This window comes from Filicampus tigris, chromosome 9 (assembly GCF_054856515.1).
Source record: "Filicampus tigris isolate MCC_2025a chromosome 9, RoL_Ftig_1.0, whole genome shotgun sequence".
Classification (NCBI taxonomy): Eukaryota; Metazoa; Chordata; class Actinopteri; order Syngnathiformes; family Syngnathidae; genus Filicampus; species Filicampus tigris.
The window spans coordinates 1,424,264-1,448,599 of NC_141225.1; the positions used below are offsets into that span (position 1 = coordinate 1,424,264).

Consider the following 24,336-nt stretch of genomic DNA (forward strand, 5'->3'; position numbering starts at 1 on the left):
TCTTCTCCTATTTTATTCCTCGCACTTTTTTGGCGTTCTTCTACTTCCACATTTTTCAGCTGATTCTCCCCATTCCAACTTCAATAGTGTATATTCCAAAAATTCACGCCAGCTTGGATTCCTTTTTTTTCGCCGATAAAAATTACGGTTCCCCTGAAATTCCCCGTTTTTCACCCCCCAAAAAAACATTTCCAATGGCATTTTCAACATTTCCCATTGCCACCATTCCAATTTAAAATTCACAAGATTCAACTCATTCAACTGACATTGGTAAAGCTATTCAACACACCCACAATTCCTATTTGCCCAAAATTCAACTTATTCACCCGTAAAAAAAATGCTAAATTCCACCATTCATTCCCATTGCCATATTCAACAATTCACATTTACATCATTCCAATTTGAAATTCCCAACATTCATCTCATTCAACTCATATTGGTCAAGCTTTTAAACACACCCAAAATTCCTATTTCCCACACGTTCAACTCATTCATCCTTAAAAAAACATTCATTCATTCATTTCCATTGGCAGATTTAACTTTTCAAAAATTACACCATTCCAATTTCCACAAATTCAAGTCATTCAACTCATTCAGCTCACATTCAGTTTATCAACACCCCCAAATTCCTACTTTCCACACATTCAACTCATTCATTCTTAAGAAAACCACAAAAAAATCAACAATTCACCATTCATTTCCATTGGCACATTCAACTTTTCACATTTACACCTTCCCAATTTCCACAAATTCAAGTCATTCAACTCATTCAACTCACATTCAGCTTTTCAACACCCCCAAAATTCCTATTTCCCACAAATTCAACTCATTCACCCTTAAAAAAAACGACAAAAATTCAACTATCCACCATTCAATTCCATTGGCAGATTTAACTTTTCGCTTTTACACCATTCCGATTTCCACAAATTCAAGTCATTCAGCTCACATTCAGCTTTTCAACACCCCCAAAATTCTTACTTCCCACACTTTCTACTCATTCACCATTAAAAAACCCACAAAAATTCAACTATTCACCATTCAATGTGCATTGGGACAATTTAACTTTTCACATTTACACCTTCCCAATTTCCACAAATTCGTCATTCAACTCATTCAACTTACATTCACCTTTTCAACACCCCGAAAATTCCCACTTCCCACACATTCAACTCACACAGAGTTGGCAGATTTAACTTTTCGCTTTTACACCATTACGATTTCCACAAATTCAAGTCATTCAGCTTACATTCAGCTTTTCAACACCCCCAAAATTCTTACTTCCTACACTTTCCACTCATTCACCATTAAAAAACCCACAAAAATGCAACTATTCACCATTCATTTCCATTGGAACATTCAACTTTTCACATTTGCACCTTCCCAATTTCCACAAATTCAAGTCATTCAACTCACATTCAGCTTTTCAACACAGCCAAAATTCCTACTTTCCAAACATTCAACTCATTCACAGTTAAAAAAACCACAAAAATTCAAGTATTCACCATTCATTTCCAGTTATTGCCCCTTTGTTTCCCCAGTGCGGGGGCCATCTTGGACAGGGACATTAGCTAGAATGGGGATACTCACCCCAAGGTCTCCCCAGTGGGGCGGCCATCTTGGCCAGGGACATTAGCTAAACTGGGGATACTCACCCCGAGGTCTCCCCAATGCAGCGGCCATCTTAGACAGGGATATTAATTAGACTGGGGATACTCACCCCGAGGTCTCGCCAGTGCGGCGGTCATCTTGGGCAGGGACATTAGCTAGACTGGGCATACTCACCCCGAGGTCGCCCCAGTGCGGCGGCCATCTTGGACAGGGACATTAGCTCGACTGGAGATACTCAATCCGAGGTCTCCCCAGTGCGGCGGCCATCTTGGACAGGGACATTACCTAGACTGGGGATACTCACCCCGAGGAATCCACAGTGCGGCGGCCATCTTGGGAAGGGACATTAGCTACACTGGGGATACTCATCTTGAGGTCTCCCCAGTGCGGCGGCCATCTTGGGCAGGGACAGCTAGACTGGGGATACTTACCCCGAGGTCTCCCCAGTGCAGCAGCCATCTTGGACAGGGACATTAGCTAGACTGGGGATACTCACCCCGAGAAATCCACATCTTGGACAGTGACATTACCTAGACTGGAGATACTTGCCCCGAGGACTCCCCAGTGCGGCGGCCATCTTGGACAGTGACATTACCTAGACTGGTGATACTCACCCCAAGGGCTCCCCAGGGCGGCGGTCATCTTGGAAAGGGACATTAGCTAGACTGGGGATACTCACCCCGAGGTCTCCCCAGTGAGGCGACCATCTTGGACAGGGGAATTTGCTAAACTGGGGATACTCACCTCGAGGTCTCCCCAATGCGGCGGCCATCTTGGACAGGGACATTAGTTAGACTGGGGATACTCACACCGAGGTTTCCCCAGTGTGGCGGCCATCTTGGACAGGGACATTAGCTAGACTGGGGATACTCGCCCCGAGGACTCCCCAGTGCGGCGGCCATCTTGGACAGTGACATTACCTAGACTGGGGATACTCACCCCGAGGAATCCACAATGCGGCGGCCATCTTGGGAAGGGACATTTGCTAGACTGGGGATACTCACCCCGAGGTCTCCCCAAAGAGGCAGCCAACTTGGGAAGGAACATTAGCTAGACTGGGGATACTCACTCCGAGGTCTCCCCAGTGCAGCGGCCATCTTAGGCAGGGACATTAGCTACACTGGGGATACTCATCCCGAGGTCTCCCCAGTGCGGTGGCCATCTTGGGCAGGGACATTAGGTAGATTGGGGATACTTACCCTGAGGTCTCCCCAATGCGGGGCCATCTTGGGGGAGGACCCAAAATCAACAGGAAGTAACCCAAATGACCCGGAAATGGACCGGAAGTGACCCAAATGACCCCGAAATTGACCTGAATTAACCTAAATGGCAAGGAAATGGACCGGAAGTGACCCAAATGACCCAGAAATGTACCGGAAGTGACCCAAATGACCCGGAAATTAACCGGAAGTGACCCAAAAAAGAACCGAAAGTGACCCAAATGACCCGGAAATGGACCGGAAGTGACCCAAATTACCCTGTAATGAACCGGAAGTGACCCAAATGACCCAGAAATGAACCGGAAATTACCCAAATGACCCGGAAGTGACCCAAATTACCCAGAAATGAACCGGAAGTGACCGGAAGACCCGAAAATTAACCGGAAGTGACCCAAATGACCCGGAAATTAACCAGAAGTGACCCAAATCACCTGGAAGTGACCTGGGAGTTAAGTGTTGCCTTACTTCCTCTTTTCTTGCTCCCCTTCTTTTTTTTATGTCCTCAATCCAGGAGATTGTACATCATTCGAGATCATTCAACTTCATTCAACTAAATTCCACTTTATTCAGTATTATTAAACTTCATTTTACTCACATTGGTTCAGCTTTTCAACACACCTGCAATTCATACTTCCCAAAAATTCAAATTATTCAACCTTAAAAAAACCATAACATTTGCCATTCAGTCCCACTTCGACATTCAACATTTCAGTTTTACAGCCTTTCAGTTAGGTCCTTCATGGTCTTGTAGTACACACGCTGAGTTGTGTGCAGGCAGCATTGAATCGATTCCCCCTCATTCCAAAACATTCCACAATTTTTCGTAGAGTTTATTCAACTTCATCCCACTTTATTCAACTTTATTCAGTATCATTCAACCTTATTGCACTTTTTTCAACTTCATTCCACTGTATTCAACTTCATTCAGTATCATTCAATTTTATTCGTATCATTCACCTTTTTTCCACTTTATTCAACTTTATTCCAACGCATTCCGCAGTTTCTTTTCAGCTTCCTTCGCCTTCACACACAATTTCTCCAGAAATTGCATAAACTTACATTCCAATACTGGTGGCTTCATGGCTCAGTGGTAGAGTGGTCGTTTCCCAAACAGGAGGTTGTGTGCTCAATCCCCGGCCGTTCCATCCTTGTTTCAATTTCTTTTTCCTGACTTCCTTCTTTCATTGTTTCCTTGCTTCCTCTTTTCTTGCTTCCCTTCAGCATTTTTTTATATCGTTCGAGGTCATTCAACTTCATTCAACTTAATTCAGTACCATTGCAAAGCATTGCGCAGCTTTTATACAGCGTCTTCGCCTACACACGCAATTTCTCCAGAAATTGCATTCTCTAGTTCTTCTATTTTATTCCTCTCACTTTTTTGGCGTTATTCTATTTCTACATTTTACAACCGATTCTCGCCATTCCAACTTCAATGTATTCCGAAAATTCACGGCCCGTTTTTCACCCCCCAAAAAAACCCCATTCATTTCCAATGGCATATTCACCATTTCCCATTTCCACCATTCCAATTTCGTATTCATAAGATTCAACTCATTCAACTCACATTGGTAAAGCTTTTCAACACACCCACAAATTCCTACTTCCCAAAAATTCAACTTATTCAACCATATAAAAAACACAAAAATTCCACTATTAACCATTCTTTTTCCATTGGAAAATTCAACTTTTCACATTTACATTCCAATTTCCACAAATTCAAGTCATTAAACTAACATTCAGCTTTTCAACACCCCTAAAATCCCTTCTTCCCACACATAGTGCAACTCATTCACACTTAAAAAAAAATTCAACTATTCACCTTTCATTTCCGTTGGCAGACTCAACTTTTCGCATTTACAACATTCCAATTTCCACAAATTCAAGTCATTCAACTCATTCAGCTCACATTCAGCTTTTCAACACCCACAAAATTCCTACATTCCGCACATTCAACTCATTCACAATTAAAAAAAACCCAAAAATTCCACTATTCTCCATTCATTTCCATTGGCAGATTTAACTTTTCGCACTTACACCATTCCAATTTCCACAAATTCAAGTCATTCAAGTCATTCAGCTCACATTCAGCTTTTCAACACCCCCAAAATTCCTACATTCCACACATTCACGCTTAAGAAAAAACACAAAAATTCACCATTCAAATTGACAACATTCAGCTCATTCAACTCACATTCTCACATTGGGAGTGGCATTGCTCAGTGGTAGAGTGGTTGTTTCCCAACCAGAGGTTGTGGGTTTGATCCCCGGCCATTCCATCCTTGTTTGCCTTCTTTTTTTCCTGACTTCCTTCTTTTATTTTTTCCTTACTTCCTCTTTTCTTATCATTCAACTTCATTCAGTATCATTCAACTTCATTCAGTCTCATTCAACTTCATTCAGTATCATTCAACTTCATTCAGTCTCATTCAACTTCATTCAAATCAACTTCATTCCAATTAATTCTACTTCATTTCAATTCATTTATTTTCATTCAACTTCATTCCACTTAATTCAGTATCATTCAACTTCATTCCACTTAATTCAGTATCATTCAACTTCATTCAGTATCATTCAGTATCATTCAACTTCATTCAGTATCATTCAACTACATTCCAACGTATTTTGCAGTTTTCATTCAGCTTCCTTCGCCTTCACACGCAATTTCTCCAGAAATTGCATTCTCTAGTTATAAAACCCTATATAGTAACCTAACAGTAACAACCTAGTTGTTGTCTTTAATAAGATAAGATACTAAGATACAGTATGCGAGACTGGCGGGATACAACAAGGGAAGATGCTGGGTGAGGCTGCAATAATGCGTAGCCAATTAGCTCACAGGATAAATCCACTCATGCTCTCATTAATCGATCTCGTGCCAGGAACCAATAACACACCTTGTATGAGTGTGTGTGGTTATCTACAAAGCCTCTGCGTCAACTATCTCTTTGTTTGGCATGCTGGGGACCTTCTCGCTCGCTTTTTGTTTTGCAGACCCCCTGAGATGGCCTTGGCCAACTCCTGGACCCCCCCCCCACACACACACACCAGGGATAAAAGTCTAGCTCCGCCACTGCTTTAAAACTATCCACTAATTGTTTGACAAGTATATAGTACGTAGCACATTGTTTCTTACTTCAGGCCAAACTTAACCTTCTTGTTCTCCACCATAAGGTCGCAGATGTAGCGAACTGACAGGTATCGGAGGAGCTTAATGTCGTGGCCTCTGACCTTGTCAAAAAGCTGTGAGTCCCTATTCCTGAGTAGATGAGGAAAAACAAAAGTACAGAAGCTCAACAATTTTGTACGAGTGATACAAGCCCAAAGCGTGACATTTTATGTTTCCTTTAATAACACTGTGTTTGATTACCTGACTGCACAGTCATCCTCTGGAACCTCCTCTGAGTCTGTCCATGTATCATCACTGCCCCCTACAAAGTACACATACATTCACACTGCATGAGGCATATTTCCAACACTTAAAATAATGCCAGGAATCCAAAATCACAACAACACTTAACCTTAGAGCTGAGGGCGCTCTAATAAAGAATTTCCATGAACTGTATGATGGCGATTTTATTTTCCTCAAAATTGTGGTGTGATTTATGATTTTTTTTCAACGTCCTTTTCTGTTGTATTTTTCAACAATGAATTTTTATTACAACAAACAATGTCAGGTCTATTATGCATCATAGGATACTAAGGTACAGAGCTGGGCATCGCCTAACTGCCAACGCGGTCCATCCTGCATATTTAAAGGGATGGTGGGGCCGAGATGGCCATGTTTTCACTAACAAGTTCATTTTATAGATTTTTTGATGAGGAAAATGAAAAAAGTTGCCATCTTCTATTTTATCCATTCATTTTGGCTAAATTAGTAAATAAGTAACTCCAGGAATAATGCCCCTTCTTAATAAGGACAATGGCCGCGCCCCCTACCGTTCTATCCTTGTTTGGCCGGAGTCACGCGAGGAACCGATTCCAAACTCTCCATTGGAAATCATTGTACTTTTATTGCTTATAACGTCCAAAAACGGCGATCAATTGGCACCAAAATTTATGTGGACATCTCTACCAATGCCCAGTTCAACATATCAAAAGGATTAACCTCTCCATGGCTGATTTATATGAGGATGAGGAAATGTGGAAGTCAGCAGAGCTACATAGATTTAGGCTGGGATGAGCGCACACTGCTTCTTTGCTTAAAAAAAACAAAAATGCTTCTTTGCTGATCACAGTTAGGACAGGCGAGGCATTAAACACTAGTCAGGATATTTACAGAGACTGAAATGGGAATGAGTAGACGTGCACATTTATTGAGGAATGGCCCCAGTTTCTCGACCTACAACGCACCATCCAATTTGGAAGGTAACAGCCAAAATGGCACGTTCCAATGCAGCCACACTCGGTTGTGGAGTCAGCCTCGCTGGAACTTTTTGTTCGCTGTTCAATGAGGGCTTTCATCACTCTCACGACGCTTCACTCAGGCAGAAGGTAGCGGCTGCAAGCAAGCAAGCAAGCAGGGACACCGCATGCGACTGCTTGTGAGGCAACATGAAGACACAGGCTCATCTTCACCTCCACATGCTGGGCAGACAGTAAGGAGCTATTGTTGTTGTGCTAACGCCTTTTGTTTTAACGGCCTGAAGCTAGTTGTTGCTATTAGCCGTCCCAATCCTACCTTTAGCCGGGGAGGGAAGATGGGGGCGTAAAGCTCCAATTTGTCTGCTGCTGCTGCTGCTGCGGTCTCCCTCCTGACAGTTGACATGAGTTTAGTGTAGCTAAACTCCGAAATATAACCAGTTGGGGTTCGTGTGCGCATTCATGCTCTTGTCCGCTTCAGCTCGTTAAAGTGGAGGAGCAATCGGCACGGTATTTTTGATTTTGTTTTATGTTTATGAATCCAAACTATTGTGAAGAACACTTTTATACTTTCACAGGTTGAAGTGGACAAGAGTAGTAACGTGCATTTGCATTTCGGTGGCGATCGGTCGCCGTTTCAGACAACAGAACTGTCAAAGCGGGCAATATTACCTTCCTCCCGTGACGTAGATCGCTGAGACCGAAAACATAACATAAGCCACGCCCCAAAAAAGACCTTAAATCACTAAAGAGTCTTTTGGGGGGGTCATTTTGGTACTGATGTCCTTTTTACATGCAAACCTATTATATAAGTCAACGTCAAGATCATCCCAGTGTCCCTTTAATCGACCACGTGGTCCCAGCCCATCCCTCGTCTGGCGACGGCCAATCAGACACACCGCCAAACAAAGAAAAAAATATATAAAGCAAAAACAACAGACACACACACGCGCAAAGCGTGGTGATCAGAGAGATAAAAACAAGATGGGGCACATGTCATTGCGTCTGTCGGACTGCAAGGTACCGTAAGGTTCACAACACTGTTTTATTTTTTTATTACTCAGCCGCGTGTCAGGAGTGCGGCATCTGCGTGTGACGTGGTACAGGTTAAGTCCGTTCTTGATGTCATTTGACTGACTCGGACCGACTGGGACCACGTGGGTTGATAAAATATGTAGACGGAAAATAGGCAATTCCCAGCTCTGCTAAGGTAAAGGCAAATGAAGCATAAATTAATATAAAGAACAGTTTATGCAACAAACACAGGTGTAAACTTACTAAATAAGACGTTCACAACAACATAATTGGGTCACAAAGGTGTGGTTAAGTACAGTGGGTACGGAAAGTATTTAAGACCCCTTGGGATTTTCGACTGTTTGTGTCATTGCAGCCATTTGCCAAAATCAAAAAAGTTCAATTTTAATTCTCATTAATGTACATTCAGCATCCCATCTTGACAGAAAAAAATTAGAAATGTAGACATTTTTGCTAACTTAAGAAAAAAGAAAAATTGAAATATCATATGGTCAAAATTATTTGGACCCTTTGCAAAAAACCTTCATATTTAACTCACATGCTGTCCATTTCTTCCGATCTTCCTTGAAATGGTTCTGCTTCTTTATTGGAGTCCAGCTGTGTTTAATTACTGTATTTTCCGGACTATAAGGCACAACTTTATATAAGCCGCACCTATACATGTTGAAAAATAGGGCCCGTGCACGTCATCGCTACCGCGATAGTATATTGGGAGTGCATTGGAAGCATCATGACTAATGTTGTTCAGGCCTAGATACACCAATCCCACGTTGGCCAACAGTGACAGACGCTTAGCCCCTGTATCCGGCCGGCTGTCGGCACGTCACGCTAGAAAAATACACCGCAACAACAGACAGCGACGCTGACCATTAAAGTACCTTCTGCACATGTGTGAGACGTAATACCCTTCCATACCATTGGCGGCGGTAGTCACTATTTCTCATTGTTAGAAGAATCCAACCAGAAAGCTATTGGCCGGGGGCGGATTATAAAAACGTAAAAAATGCATTCAGCTATATTCTTCGCTCATGATGAACTCCCACGCGAAGTAAACCCTCACGTCTGATGAGACCAAGATTGAACTTTTTGGTGTTAATTCTCAGCGGTATGTGTGGAGAAACCCAGGCACTGCTCATCATCTGCCCAATACAATCCCTACAGTGAGTGTTGTGGGGGTGTTTTTCAGCTGCAGGGGCAGGACGACTGGTTGCAATTGAAGGAAAGATGAATGCAGCCAAATACAAAGTTATCCTGGAGGAAAACCTCTTCCAGGGTGCTCAGGATCTCAGACTTTCAACAGGACAATGACCGAAGCACACAGCTAAAATAACCAAGGAGTGGCTTCAGAAAAGTGCGGATGTTTGTCTCTGTGTGCCCTGCGATTGGCTGGCAACCAGTTCAGGGTGTCCCCCGCCTACTGCCCAAAGACAGCTGGGATAGGCTCCAGCACGCCCCGCGACCCTTGTGAGGAGAAGCGGTATAGATAATGGATGGATGGATGGCTTCAGAAAATCTCAGTGACCACTCTTGACTGGCCCAGCCAGAGCCCTGACCTAAACCCGATTGAGCATCTCTGGGGAGGCCTAAAAATGGCTGTGCACCGATGTTCACCATCCAACCTGACAGAACTAGAGAGGATCTGCAAGAAAAATGGCAGGGGATCCCCAAATACAGGTGTGAAAAACTTGTTGCATCCTTCCCAAGAATACTCATGGCTGTACTGAATACTTATGGCCAAATGATATTTCAGTTTTTCTTTTTACAAAAATTTACAAAAAAACTACATTTCATGACAAATAAGATGAACTTTTTTGATTTTTGGCGAATGGCTGCAGTGACACAGAAAGTGAAACATTTCAAGGGGTCTGAATACTTTCCGTACCCACTCTATATACCAGGGGTATTGAACTCTGGTTCCGCGAGAGCCATATCTTGCCTGTTTTGGATCTCTCCCTACTACAACACTTTAGGGGTTTAAAAGACTCTTCAAAGTACTATACCTGCGTTACGAGCTGTGTTTTTATGTTTACATTATGTTACCTTTTATGTACTGCACATTTTGATAAAAATTGTCACTATTCAAATTAAAACCTGTTTAAAAAGCTTAGCTGACTTAAAATGTCTGTTTTTTTCTTTTAGAGTTTTATACACATTAAATATGTTTTATATGTTTAACATGAGGAAAAAGGTCAGAAATGTGCAAATTAGTATTAAAAAAAATGACGTAAAAAACAGAATAATGACGGATCAAAGAGAATTGTTAAATTGAGAAGTCCCATCAACAATAAAGAATCTTTTGGAATGGAATAACAAGAAAAAGAGATTCATAAGTGTTCTTTATAATTTGTTTCTTAATGCTAAAAGTAATAAAGAATTATTAAGTAAAATCTATGATGGTTGGGATAGGGATTTGAAAGAGTTTGATGCCAAAATGAGATGGAAAGAAAGTCTACAGCTTACTTATACAGCCACAACTAATGAAAATATCCGATTGATTCAGTATAAATGAATGACAAGAATTTACTATAGTAGGGACAAAATTCATAAGTTTGATTCATCTTCTCCTGCTTGTTTGACGTGCAGTAAGAGTGATTGATTCATTCTTTTTAGTATTGTGAAAAAGTACAGAAAACCTGGTTTGATATTGAGGGATGGCGCTGTAATATTAGATAGCAACTATTTGTATTTAACACCAGAAACTTGTTTACTACCGAAAATGAAACAAATAAAATACCCTATGGGATGGCAATTAATATTATCTTCATTAGTTTATAAGTTATTGTTACAAAATTGGAAAAATGTGAATGCTGTAGGAATAAATAAATGGAAATTGTTAATGAAATATTATTTAAATATTGAGAGAATTATATCACCAGACAAACATAAACAAAAACAGTTTGATTTTGTTTGGAAGCAAATATTTGATGCCCTTTAAGTAGTTAACAATAAGTTAAAATTATGTATATTTTTACATGTGTATTTTTTTTTTTTTTTTAGGTACTTTTGTAAATTAGGTTTGTTTTTCTTAGAGCCCATGTTGAAGGACGCAGCAGGAATATATCAATGTAAGTATAAGTGCGTGCGTATGTGAGATTGAGTGTTTGTAAGCGGGGGTTGGGAGGTTGTTTTGTTTGTCTGTTGTGTTTGTTTTTTTCGAGGCTTTGACGCCAAAATGTGTGTCTCCTGTATGATCCTAACAATGTATTGGATTTAGTAAATTTTTTTATAGGAGACCCTCTTTGTTTCGTTTATTGATTTGTGTATGTGTGCATATATGTTTATATTTATGCAGATATTGGGTTTTTTTTGTTCTTTTTGTAAAATAAAAACAATTGGGAAAAAAAAAAAAAAAGAATCCTGACGAAAGTCGTCATCGGGATTTAATTTTCAAAAAATCGTGATATGATATTTTTGCTATTTTATATTATGATCGCCCACCCCTAGTTAAGATACATGTTTGCAGACAATGACGATTTCAAGGTCTTTGGAAGAGAACACAGCATGGTAATTACTACTCCATTTTTTAAATTAAAAATAGTGCTTCACTTGCATATTCGATTGAAACAGTAAAGATTAATAAACTCGTGCCTGTGTGAAAGCCACATGTCTAAGCTCTCAATTTTGGGGGGAATTATGTTTCTATCTGATACAGGGGCTGAGATATTAAATATTTTGTAGGTGGCGACAATGTTGGGTATTCACGGGGGACTCCAAAGACGACCGTAGATTTTAGAGAGATGTCTCACGAGGGGCTTCGCGCTTTAATGGGTTAACCTGCAAGTAAATACATTTTTAAAACAATAGCTGCACAAAATTAGAAATTTGCTCTTCAAATGTATTAATTGAGTCACAAAACTGCTCTGTAAAGAAAAAAATATTTTAAGCCTTGATGTAGGCCCGGTATATAGCCCCTGTGAATAGCTAGGGCCCGCTGTATTTAAAACATCCTATTTTCGAGAAGAATTGACTCCATGTTGAAGCAATTTTCTCTTTATGTCTGGTTACTATTGATGTGTCAGCAAGCACGTGAAACTGAAGCAACAAATTGGAGCCAAACCTTCCCCTTCCCCATTTAGATTGTATTTAAGTGTCTGTGTTTGCATGTGACTGTGAGTGTTTGTGCTGTACCAGAAAAGATGTAATTATAGCCTGTGCGTCCATAGAGTTCCCCCCAGCCCGCCAGAGTGGATGAACGACAAATGTGCTGTAGTGAGGGAGAAAAAGCAGAGTGGTGACTAATTTGCATAACCATTCATTCTTGAGACTTGAGTTTTGCATTTCTTGACTCTTAATTTAGATTATTTGCAGCTATTGTATAACTGTACATAGCAGAAACAAGACAGTAAAATACAGTATATACATATTGTATAATAAGTATACTGTATAAAACATTGCTGAGCTTGTTTGCAAATTTGCTCAGCTGTTATGAAGTTTAAACTGACCTGTCAATAATACATAAGTGAGAATGTTCACGTTCACTTCTGCCAGTGTAATTGTGACTTCCTCTGTTGAGATTTGTGATTTACAGAGGAAATATAGGCCAAAAAAGAAAGATAGAACAGCAGTACCTTGCCATTGTAGAAAATGACTGGACAGACGAACCTCCCTCTGCATCGGGCCAATTTACTCCGGCTAACCAAATCTTGAAGCTTACTGATCTGCACTGTGCTCTCAAACCTACAAAGATAAAACATTTTGTTTTATTAGTTAGTTTACTTAAAGAGGAAGTCAACCCAAGCATTTTTTTTCCCAAGATTATGTTCTATGCAGGCCCACTAGTTGAAACACAGCATTCTGATTAATATTGTGTTTTTGGAATATGAGTTAAGCAACAAAGTTGGGCAAACTATTATTTTGCTAGTCAACTAATTACCAGCAGTAGTGATGAGTTGCACTAACACTATGAAACTCCCTATAATCACAAAAAAAAAAAACCTTGTAAACATATTTCACTTTTTTGGGCACCAATCCACTTTTTTTAATGTAGGGGAGAGTGAAATCAAATGAGTAAAATTAAGGTCAAGCACTGTGCTGAATAAAACTTAATTAAACACTTGTATTGGTTTTTCATTTTGTTTTTATTTAACCATAATGCAAAGCGTTTTGTTTTGCTACTATAATATGCATAATTTAATCTCCATGTGGTATGGAAAAATAACTTTAAAGATTAGGAGGAACATAATATTTTAGCAATCTAAATTAGAACATTCTTACGAGTCGGTATGTTATGTATTTTGTTAGTTGTTGCCATTAAGAGTTTGTGGAAAATAGGTTTCCGATTCCTAAACGCAACACTCATTGCGTAGCCACAATGGCCGTGAGGCAGCATGTCCTGTTGCTGCTCGATGTTCACTGACTGAAGCCTCCATAATCCGTAAAAGACGCTCCAATGTGTTAGCGCACCACAACAGGACATGCATGGTAGCCCGTGTATGCTAACTAAAGCTCACTTTCAGAAACGATTGTCCCAATGTGAGAAATGAAATCAGGTATCGATTGCTAACGCTAACACGGGAGCCATGACACCATTACCCACAATGTTTCTGTTTACGTCACGGATGACCCGGTTTACCACTACTGCGCATGTGTGATGCAAAGAAGCATGCCGGCCGTGGCATACGAAGCTTTTTTGAGAGAAAAACAAAACGGCAAATAATTTGATATATTAAAAAAAAAAAAAAAACAACACATGCACTATTGAAATTAACTGCCGACGATTTTTATCATTGAAGTTGTCGTGTTAGTAATCAAATCTTGGCAGTTCTAGTGTCAAGTAATTTACCCAATGTGCTTATGCAGCTTGTTTACAGCAGAAACATGAGAGTGCGTCTATGGTTAACATGGCGTTGCAAATCGATTATTTTATTTTTGTACATCGATGCATATTTTAAGCATTCATTACGATATAAAATCAATTTTCGATAAATCGTTACATCCCTAGTGAGAACCATTTAACTACTGAATTGTTTAGATAAGGCACAAATTCCTTTTCATTATCTCAGTTGTCCGGATTTTTTGGGCGGGGCTAAAATAGGGTCGAGCTGATGCAATCGCATTTCTACCACTATTGCATAATTTAAAAAATATCTTAAAATGTAAAATACAATGCAGTATGGACTTTAGCAGGGCTACACAGATTTCTGACGGGGCTCTAGCTCCCCCCAGCTCCAGTGGAGCACTGTGCCTAAAAACCACCAAGCTATGCCCACAATCTGAAAAAACTACATCTTCCCTGAAATGTTTATGAGTTTTGTGTTATTTGGGTTCCAATGTCTCTACAGTGTACTGCGCATCCGGGTAAGACAGCAGTAAAACATAAAACACGTGACATTGTGGCTAACTACGTGCACTCAAGGGTGACTAGGAGATTTTTATACTGTTTAGCCACATTGGCGAAGAGGTTGCATGACCCAAGGCAAACCCAGTAACTGTCAGTAAAACGTCTTTGCTAATCACCAGAAGCAACAGTTCCAATATTGCAAGCTGTCATTACATGTAGAGTAAAGAAGGCCAGTTATTAAGACCTTATGTAATATGAAACATTGAAAACACCTATGCTATGACATAACCACCTTGAACAAAACATTCGCCTTCTTGTACAATCTTGATGTGCACAGTGAGTAACCTTTGCACTCAGGTGTAAAAAGTTAGAAAGGAATGGTGTACAAATAAGAAGCAAAGCAAAGCTGAACAGTATTTTTATATGAAAATTACAGTATATTACACAGTCTGATTTAAGTGGTACCTGTCTCGATCAACATCTGTGCATTCATACTCCAGGAACACTATTCGCCGTGGGTAATGGCCACAAACTTCACCGTTGGCATTATGGATTACACTGTACTTGTAATCTTTGGCAAATAACTCCAAACAGCAGGTTTCTATTGACTCCATCTGAAAGTAAAGATAGGTTAACTTATGATTAATTAGGGATTTGACAACTTATTATTGAACAACACCATGTTTTGTTATTTAGTTAGATCACGTACTGTAATTCTGTCAAAACAAAATATCAACAGTAAAGTGTTGTGTGTGTGTGTGTGTGTGTGTGTACGTGCGTGTGTATCCGCAGTAAACTAAGAATGAATATTTGCATACTGAGGCCTTTCTAATCACGCAATTTAGCATTTAGAACAAGTATAAAACTTGGTCTGGTTGGAAAGGTTTGAGAGGTAAGATTTGGAGGTTTCTTGACTTAATTTTTGATGTATTACATCCAAACGTGGACAAAACTGTTGGTACCCCCCTGTTCACAAAAGAAAAAATAATAATGGTCTCTGAAAAAAAAAACTCAACACACACAAAAGTAATAATAAATACAAATTTGTAGAAATGTAACCAATGAAAATCAGACATTTCTTTTAAATTATAGTTCAACTGATCATCAAAAAAGAAAGACAAAAACTAAAACTAATGGAGCAGGCCTGGACAAAAATGATGGTAGTCTGAGGAAATATTGAAAATAATTTGGAATGATGGAAATGTTAAGATAAGGTGTGCCCTCTAATTAGTATCACATGTGTCTTCAAACTCATCGCTAATCATTCAGTCTGCCTATTTAATGTGTATTGACAATCCACAAAGATTTTGATAGACGAGACAAACAGATGCAAAAATTAAGCATACCAACAAAGGAAGACTGCCCCTACTGAAAAACATTGAGGATGCCCAATTATGTTCTGGGGCTCCTTTGCTACATCTGGCAAAGGGCGTCATAGAAATCTCAAGACTATCTAGGCATCTTGAGAGAAAATGTGTTGCATATTGACAGAAAGCTTGGTCTCCATCGCACGGCATGGGTCTTCAACATGATAATGCCCCAAAACACACTGCTAAAAACAACAGAATAGGATTAATCTAACGTGGATTTTTTTTAGCCCTACTGAAGATCTGTGGAATGACCTTAAAGAGACACTTGGATGAGCTTAACATTGGCACTTATAATAGGTTTGCATGTAAAAATGACATCAGTACTAAAATGCCCCCTCCAAAAGACTGTAAGTGATTTAAGGGCTTTTTTTGTGATTAGATTTACGACAAATTGGCCCGTCCCCTTTTGGAGGTTGGCTTGTTATTTTTTCGGTTTCAGCGGTCTACGTCACGGGAGGGAGGCAAGTGTGGTAAAATTGCTCGCTTTGTCAGTTCTGTTGTCTAAAACGGCGACCGATCGCCACCAAAATGCAAATGCACATTACTACTCTTGTCAACTTCAACCTGTGAAAGCATAAAAGTGTTCTGCATAATAGTTTGGATCTATTCACAGCAAACGTGAACTCATCATGATCACCTCCACAAAATCAAAAATAATGTGGCGATTGCTTCTCCACTTACACAAGCTGAAGCGGACAAGAGCATGACTGTGCACACGAATCCCGACAGGTTATATTTCGGACATTTAGCTACGCTAAACTTGCATCAACTCAGGAGGCAGACGGCGGCTGGGAGCGGGCAGCAGGCAGCCAGCAGGCAAGTATTGATCTTTATCCCTCCCCCGGCTAAGAGTAGAATAACGGCACGGCTAATAGCAACAACTAGCCTCAGGCCATTAAAACAAAAGGCGTTAGCACAACAACATTAGCTCCTTACTGTCCGTCCAGCCTGTGTCGATCTTCATGTCCCGGGGTTGCCTCCCAAGCAGTCACGTGCGTTGTCCTGACACCGCTTGCAGCCACCAGCTTGCAGCATGAGAGTTAGCTAAGACCTCATCAAACACCGGGGATGTCTTGAACGTGCGCATCATCGCAAAGCAGCATGTGCTTTCAGCTGAGTGTGTCCGACACCGCTAACCCAGCCTTGGCACGAGTGAAGCGGCGTGAGAGTGAGGTAAGACCTCATCAAGCAAGCGTCAATGTTCAGCGAACAAAAAGTTCCAGCGAGGAGGCTGACTGCACAGCCGAGTGTGGCCGCATTGGAACGCACCATTTCGTCTGTTACCTTCCAAATTGGATGGCGTGTTGTAGGTCGAAAAACTGGGGCCATTCTTCATCCAAATAAATGTGCATGTCTACTCATTCCCACTTCAGTCTCTGTAAATATCCTGACTGGTGTTTAATGCCTAGCCCGTCCTAACTGTGATCAGCAAAAAAGCAGTGTTTTTTTGTTGTTGTTGTTGTTTTTCAGCAAAGAAGCAGTGTGCGCTCGTCCCACCATAAACCTATGTAGCTCTGCTCGCTTCCACATTTCCTCATACTCATATAAATCAGCTACGGAGAGGTTGATCCTTTTTTATATGTTTAAGTGGACATTAGTAGGGATGTCCACATAAATTTTGGTGCCAATTGATCACCGTTTTTGGACGTTATAAGCAATGAAAGTACAATGATTTCCAATAGAGAGATTGTAATCGGTCCCTCCAGTGACTCCGGCCGAACAAGGATAGAATGGTGCGGCCATTTTTCTCTTAACAAGAGGCGTTATTCATGGAGTCACTTATTTCCTAATTTCTCCCAAATTTATTGATAAAATAGAAAATGACAACTCTTTTCATTTACCCGTTCAAAAAATCTATAAAACGAACTTGTTAGTGAAAACATGGCCATCCCAGCCCAACTATGTCTTTAAACATGCCGTATGGAAAAGGTACCCTTTCAAACCTGAAACTACTCATTGACAGGTGCAGAAATCGTTTGATTGTAGCGATAATTTTAAATTGTTGCACAACAAAAGTTAAAAGGAGCCATCATTTTTGCCCAGGTGTGTTTAAAGGGACACTTGGGTGAGCTTAACACTGGCACTTATATAATAGGTTTGCATGTAAAAATGACATTAGTACTAAAATGCCCACCTCAAAAGACTCTGTAGTGATTTAAGGTCATTTTTTGTGATTAGATTTACGACAAATTGGCCCGTCCCCTTTTGGAGGTTGGCTTGTTATTTTTTCGGTCTCAGCGGTCTACGTCACGGGAGGGAGGCAAGTGTGGTAAAATTGCTCGCTTTGTCAGTTCTGTTGTCTAAAACGGCGACCGATCGCCACCAAAATGCAAATGCACATTACTACTCTTGTCAACTTCAACCTGTGAAAGTATAAAAGTGTTCTGCACAATAGTTTGGATTTATTGACATAAAACGTGATCTCATCATGATCACCTCCACAAAATCAAAAATACCGTGGAGATTGCTCCTCCACTTTCACAAGCTGAAGCGGACAAGAGCATGAATACGCACACAAACCCCGCCTGGTTATATTTAGCGAGGCTAAACTCGAGTCTTAGGAGGGAGAGAGACGGCGGCTTGCAGCAGCAGCAGGCAGATTGGAGATTTACGTCCACTTCTTCCCTCCCCGGCTAAAGGTAGGATAATGGGACGGCTAATAGCAACCACTAGCTTCAGGTCGTTAAAACAAAAGGCGCTAGCACAACAACATTAGCTCCTTAATGTCCGCCCAGCATGTGGAGGTGAAGATGAGCCTGTGTTTTCATGTCGCCTCGCAAGCTGTCGCGTGCAGTGTTCCTGCTTCCCTGCTTGCAGTCGCCACCTTCTGCCTGAGTGAAGCGGCGTGAGAGTCACATAAGCCCTCATCGAACTGCGAACGAAAAGTTCCAGCGAGGCTGACTGCACAGCCGAGTGTGGCCGTATTGGAACGCACCATTTCGGCTGTTACCTTCCAAATTGGACGGCGCTTTGCAAGTCGAAAAACTGGGTCCATTCCTCATCCAAATAAATGTGCACGTCTACTCATTCCCACTTCAGTCTCTGTAAATATCCTGACTGGTGTTTAATGCCTCGCCCGTCCTAACCGTGATCAACAAAGAGGCAGTTTATTTATTTATTTATTTTTAAAGCAAAGAAGCCGTGTTTTTTACGTTTTGTTTTTTAAGCAAAGAAGCAGTGTGCGCTCCTCCGAGCCTAAATCTATGTAGCTTCTGCTGACTTCCACATTTCCTCATTCTCATATAAATCAGTCACGGAGCGGTTAATCCTTTTGATATGTTGAAGTGGGCATTAGTAGAGATGTCCACATACATTTTGGTGCCAATTGATCACCGTTTTTGGACATTATAAGCAATGAAATTACAATGATTTCCAATGGAGGGTTTGGAATCGGTTCCTCGCATGAATCCGGCCGAACAAGGATAGAACAGTAGGGGGCACGGCCATTGTGCTCATTATCAAGGGGCGTTATTCATGGACTGACTTATTTCGTAATTTCTCCAAAATGAATGGATAAAATAGAAAATGGCAACTCTTTTCATTTTCCTGATCAAAACATATATAAAGTGAACTTGTTAGTGAAAACATGGCCATCCCGGCCCCACCGTCACTTCAATTAGCTTGTCTGTGAACACTGCTGCACAAAAATTAGATGATGTGAGTTGCAAAAAGCTGGCAGGTGTCAGTACAACGTTACTACAACAGCAAACAAAAACAAAAAACTCACCCGATGAGTGACTTCCTTTGCTCTGTACTGGGTCTTGGAAAATAAGTCTATCAAATCCGCTATTTCTTCACCCTTTCTGACCGACACCCCAGCAGCCTTGAAACCGCCGGCCGTGGAGGGGGAGGCGGCCATCATTCTGCCTCGAGCCGCGGTGGTGGGCTCGAACCGGACTCGATCGCCTTCAAACACCGCAGCTCCTTGTCCACTGGAACAGGAAGACCGACCAGGCCATCCCTTTCCAGCCAGTCTCTTCCTGACTGCCCTCTTGAAGGGGCCAGTGCCGGAGGGTCTTTCGGAATTCAGGGCACCGGCGAGGTGTTTCGCTATCAAAACAAAAGCAGACCCGCACGGCCAACCAGTAGCACCACCAACAGTTAACCGCTAGCTAGCTAGTTAGCTCCAGATGCCTAAGTGTGCCATTAGACGTATGCATAAAAAAACAACAATAAAGTGACTATAATCACGTAAATTAGTTAAGTATTCTTGCAGTTCCCAGGTGTTGGTTTGCGTTTCAGACCAGAGGTGGAGCGGCAGCACCTTACACGGCCCGGCCGCACTGTGGTCAGCTCGTCAGGAAACGTCCAGGATCCGGAACGGCCTGCTCGCCTTCCCTTGATGTCAACACTAAGTTTAATTAGCAACCATGGTTATGGCTGTAATACTATGCGAATCAATTTGCAAGGTGTATCTAAATCTGAATCTAAAATCTGTCTGTACTGATGTGGATGAAAACGCCAAACGCCAAACGCCAAACGCCAAACGCCAATAGCGGGTCGCAATGTTGCAATCCACGATACAGAGCTGTGGTAAACAGGAAGTTAGTGTGACCAGGTGACACATCACCTCCCCTTCTGGGTGTGCGTTCGGAAATTCACCGAGGTCACGTCCAAATACCCACACTCCACCTAACGGTCCCAATGAAGCGTACACCTAGTACAAGTGCACATAGTGTTTGAGAGCGAAGGTTACAAGCGTGCGGAGAAAGCTCAAGCGCTATTTTTTTTTTTTTTTTTTTTTCTAGCGGAAGCGCAATTTGCGGTACGGGTCGAGGCAGCCTTTATGTCACTTCCGCTTATGCCGCGACCACTTCCCCTTATACCACGACCGCTGCCTCATTGGTGCCTCAATTTTTTTTTTATTATTAATTGTATTTATTTATTTATTTATTTATTTATTTATTTATTTATTTATTTATTTATTTATTTATTTATGTGTCTGTTTATTTGTTTGTTTGTTTGTTTGTTTTGATTCCAAACTCAATTCCCTCACAAAACAGAACCACAAAATGAGCAAACAACACACAAACAGCATACACTGGATTGTGAAGTACAGTATAACAAAAATAAGAGAGAAAAAGAAAAAAGTCTACTCAAAAAATAAACCCATCCTACCATCGTCTATTACAAATGCATTTTTGTTCTAATTCTCTCCAATATCTTTGCAAAATTTCCCATTTCTTTTACATAAATCAAGAACAAAGGGCGACACTTTAGAAATCTGCACCTATATATGAATGAACTGTTTTGACATTATTATCAAAAGGTTGTACATGCCCTGTTTCTTATGTTTTACTGTCCCATATTTAATTTCTTTGTACTCCAGCTGAGTGAACTCCTGATTCTTCTCAGCCACCCAATTGTCAAAATCTTCCCAAAAGTCTTTTCTTTAACCCTTTCATGAAAAGTGGTCACTACAGTGGACAGCTATTTAAAAGTTGCTTTAATGTTATAAATAATAACATTAAATCATAATTAATGCATGAAAGGGTTAAACATGTCATGTCATGTCATCTTCCAAACCGCTTATCCTATACAGGGTCGCGGGGAGTTGCTGGAGCCTATCCCAGCCATCAATGGGCGAAGGCAGACTACACCCCGAACTGGTCGCCAGCCAGTCGCAGGGCACACATAGACACTGTCACTGAGCGGGAATCGATCCCACGCTGCCCGCACACAACTCAGGCGTGTGTACCACTACACTATCAGTGGACGTAGGGTTAAACATATTTTTCAAAATTTAGATTCATTAATATAGGCAAGGGCGGCACGGTGGGCGACTGGTTAGCACCTCCGCCTCACAGTTCAGAGGTCGGGGGTTCGATCCCGGCTCCGGCCTCCCTGTGTGGAGTTTGCATGTTCTCCCCGTGCCTGCGTGGGTTTTCTCCGGGTACTCCAGTTTCCTCCCACATTCCAAAAACATGCATGGTAAGTTGATTGGACTCTCTAAATTGCCCCTAGGTGCGATTGTGAGTGCGGATGTTTGTCTCTGTGTGCCCTGCGATTGGCTGGCAACCAATTCAGGGTGTCCCCCGCCTACTGCCCAAAGACAGCTGGGATAGGCTCCAGCACGCCCCGCGACCCTTGTGAGGATAAGCGGTATCGATAATGGATGGATGGATGATCAAATACAATAATCCGAAATAAATAAAGAGAAAGCTGAGTATATAAATCAAGAAAGTACCTCCATTTTGGTAATCAAAATACATCCAAAAATAGACATCAATCTCTCATCACAATCTCTTTGTAACCAGGAATTAAAGTAGCACTTGGGTGGGATGAACATTGGCACTTATATGATAGGTCTACATTAAAAAATGTTGTTAATACTAAAATTCCCCCCTTGAAAAAAACTCTGAAGTGATTAAAGAGTATTTTTGGACAGACTGGCCGGCGACTTTGCCCCGCCCACAAATTGGGTGGAGTCTGCCTTGCTTTGTACATCGCCTGTTGTTTTGGAACAAATTTTGAATGTTTAAGACAGCATATATGCCCAAACGATGCATTGTGGCTGGGTGTAGTACCACATCGAAAGAAGAACAAAGCCTACATAAATTCCCGAAGGATGAAAAAGTGAGAAAACTGTGGACCTAAAAGAAAAAGACTGAAATGGGACGGACTTGGCAAGTGTAACAGGTTACAACATACTATTAACTTCACCAAAATATTTATATTGCTGTTGGGAATTAATGTATATTTTCTTTTTTTGTTACTGTTATCTGTGCATTAAAACTCTCCTGACACTATCTTGTGTCTGTCTGTGCTTTATAAACCCCGTCTGGTCTTTATGTATCAGCAACGGCAGAATCAATTCAACAAAATTGGCGTAAAAAGTTTGTAGTCGATATTTAGAGCACTGATGGTAATTACTACATATTACTCTGTCCTTGGCTTCTTTCGGAATTATGGATATTGTTGCTTCATTCCAAGATTTTAGAGTCACCCTTCTTGTCGAGCTCCCAATTAAATGTTTTAAGTAACGTTGGAATCAATTGGGTCAACATTGCTTTGTACCATTCCGGACCAAATCCGTCTGCTCCTGCCATTTTCACACTTTTTAGCCTCTTAATGGCCCAATGAATTTCCTCTTTTGTTATTGAAGCAATACATTTATCATTCTGCTCATCTGTCAAAATTGGTAAATCTAACTGTGCCAAGAAAGAGTCTATGCATTCATGGTTGTCTCTGCAAGTCTAAGTGTACAGGTTTCTGTAATGGTTTTGGAAACCTTGTTTTATTTTCTCTTGTTCCATTTCCATTTTGTTATTTTAAGAGGAAATCAACCCAAACACATTTTTTTCAAGAATATGATCCCAGCAGGCAGTTGAAACACGGCATTCTGATTAATATGACATGGATGGGATGATATCACAACTGCTCAGGGCTCAGGTAACGACCAATCACAGATCAGCTTCAGAAAACAGCTAATCCGTGATTGGTCGTTACCTGAGCCCTGAGGAGGTGTGATGTTATTTTCAGTCGACAGAAGTGACAAAATGGCCGCCCCCAGAAATGGCTAAAAATGGATTAACTCTTATTTCACAAACGCAATATTTATCAGAATGCCTTGTTTCAAATCGTGGGCTTCCATCGAACATATTCTTGAAAAAAATATGTTTGGGTTGACTTCCATTTAAGGGTTTCATAATTTTATATAATGTTCTCTTCGCTTGCTGTTTCCTTAGTTTACAGGAAAGCAATTTCAAAGATCTCCCACCTGCCTCATAATATTGTTGTTTTATAAAAATAAGTTGTTCCGTACCTCCATGTTAATATCGTCTATTTTCGTCTTCAATTTTTGCATTTCAGACTTTACTTCACTTTTCAAATTCCTCTTGTTGAAGTTTCAACAATTTTTCTTCAAGACATGCAAGTTTGTGTTGATTAGTTTTCTTCAGGTGTGCAGATATACTTATAATTTTACCTCAGAACTGCTTGTGTGCCCCACACTTAGCCAGGGGGTGGCCATTTTGTCACTTCTGTCAACTGAAAATGACATCACAACTGCTCAAGGCTCAGGTAACGACCAATCAAGGGTCAGCTTCAGAAAACAGGTCAGCCGTGATTGGTAGTTACCTGAGCCTTGAGCAGTTGACAAGGCTACTTATTTTCAGTTGACAGAAGTGACAAAATGGCCGCCCCCGGAGATGACTAAAAACGGGTGGATTAACTCTTATTCCACAAACGCAATATCTCAGAATGCCTGGCTTCCACTTGTGGCCTTGTATAGAACATAGGCTATTCTTAAAACAATATGTTTGGGTTGACCTCCACTTTAAGTAATTCTTTAATGGCATTCATTAATTTACTTTTATAATCTGGGTAATTCTAAATGTTATTATTCATTTTCCAAAGAGTACATCTTCTCTTACTTGTAAGGCAGACATTAACAATGAAAGGATTATGGTCAGAAATTGTACAAGGTCCAATATCACAACCTTTCATCAAATCTAAGTCATTT

General features: G+C 40.9%; 1 protein-coding gene across 2 annotated transcripts in view; it reads right to left on the bottom strand.

Annotated features, from left to right (window-relative positions):
• Positions 1 to 20,643, bottom strand: part of mtmr14 (myotubularin related protein 14) — a 99,800-nt gene extending 79,157 nt beyond the window's left edge. Inside the window, exons 1-7 of one of the 2 annotated variants that reach the window (XM_086039839.1) lie at positions 19,600 to 19,739; positions 16,809 to 16,897; positions 14,968 to 15,116; positions 12,791 to 12,899; positions 12,351 to 12,426; positions 6,196 to 6,256; positions 5,962 to 6,084 (exon numbers count right to left, since the gene is read on the bottom strand). In XM_086039839.1, the coding sequence (XP_085895965.1) occupies positions 5,962 to 6,084; positions 6,196 to 6,256; positions 12,351 to 12,426; positions 12,791 to 12,899; positions 14,968 to 15,116 (518 nt within the window). In that variant the 5' untranslated portion in view covers positions 16,809 to 16,897; positions 19,600 to 19,739. Of the gene's footprint in view, positions 1 to 5,961; positions 6,085 to 6,195; positions 6,257 to 12,350; positions 12,427 to 12,790; positions 12,900 to 14,967; positions 15,117 to 16,808; positions 16,898 to 19,599 lie in introns of both variants that reach the window. The other variant, XM_086039838.1, reaches the window with a different exon arrangement.
• Positions 20,644 to 24,336: the final 3,693 nt, after the last annotated feature.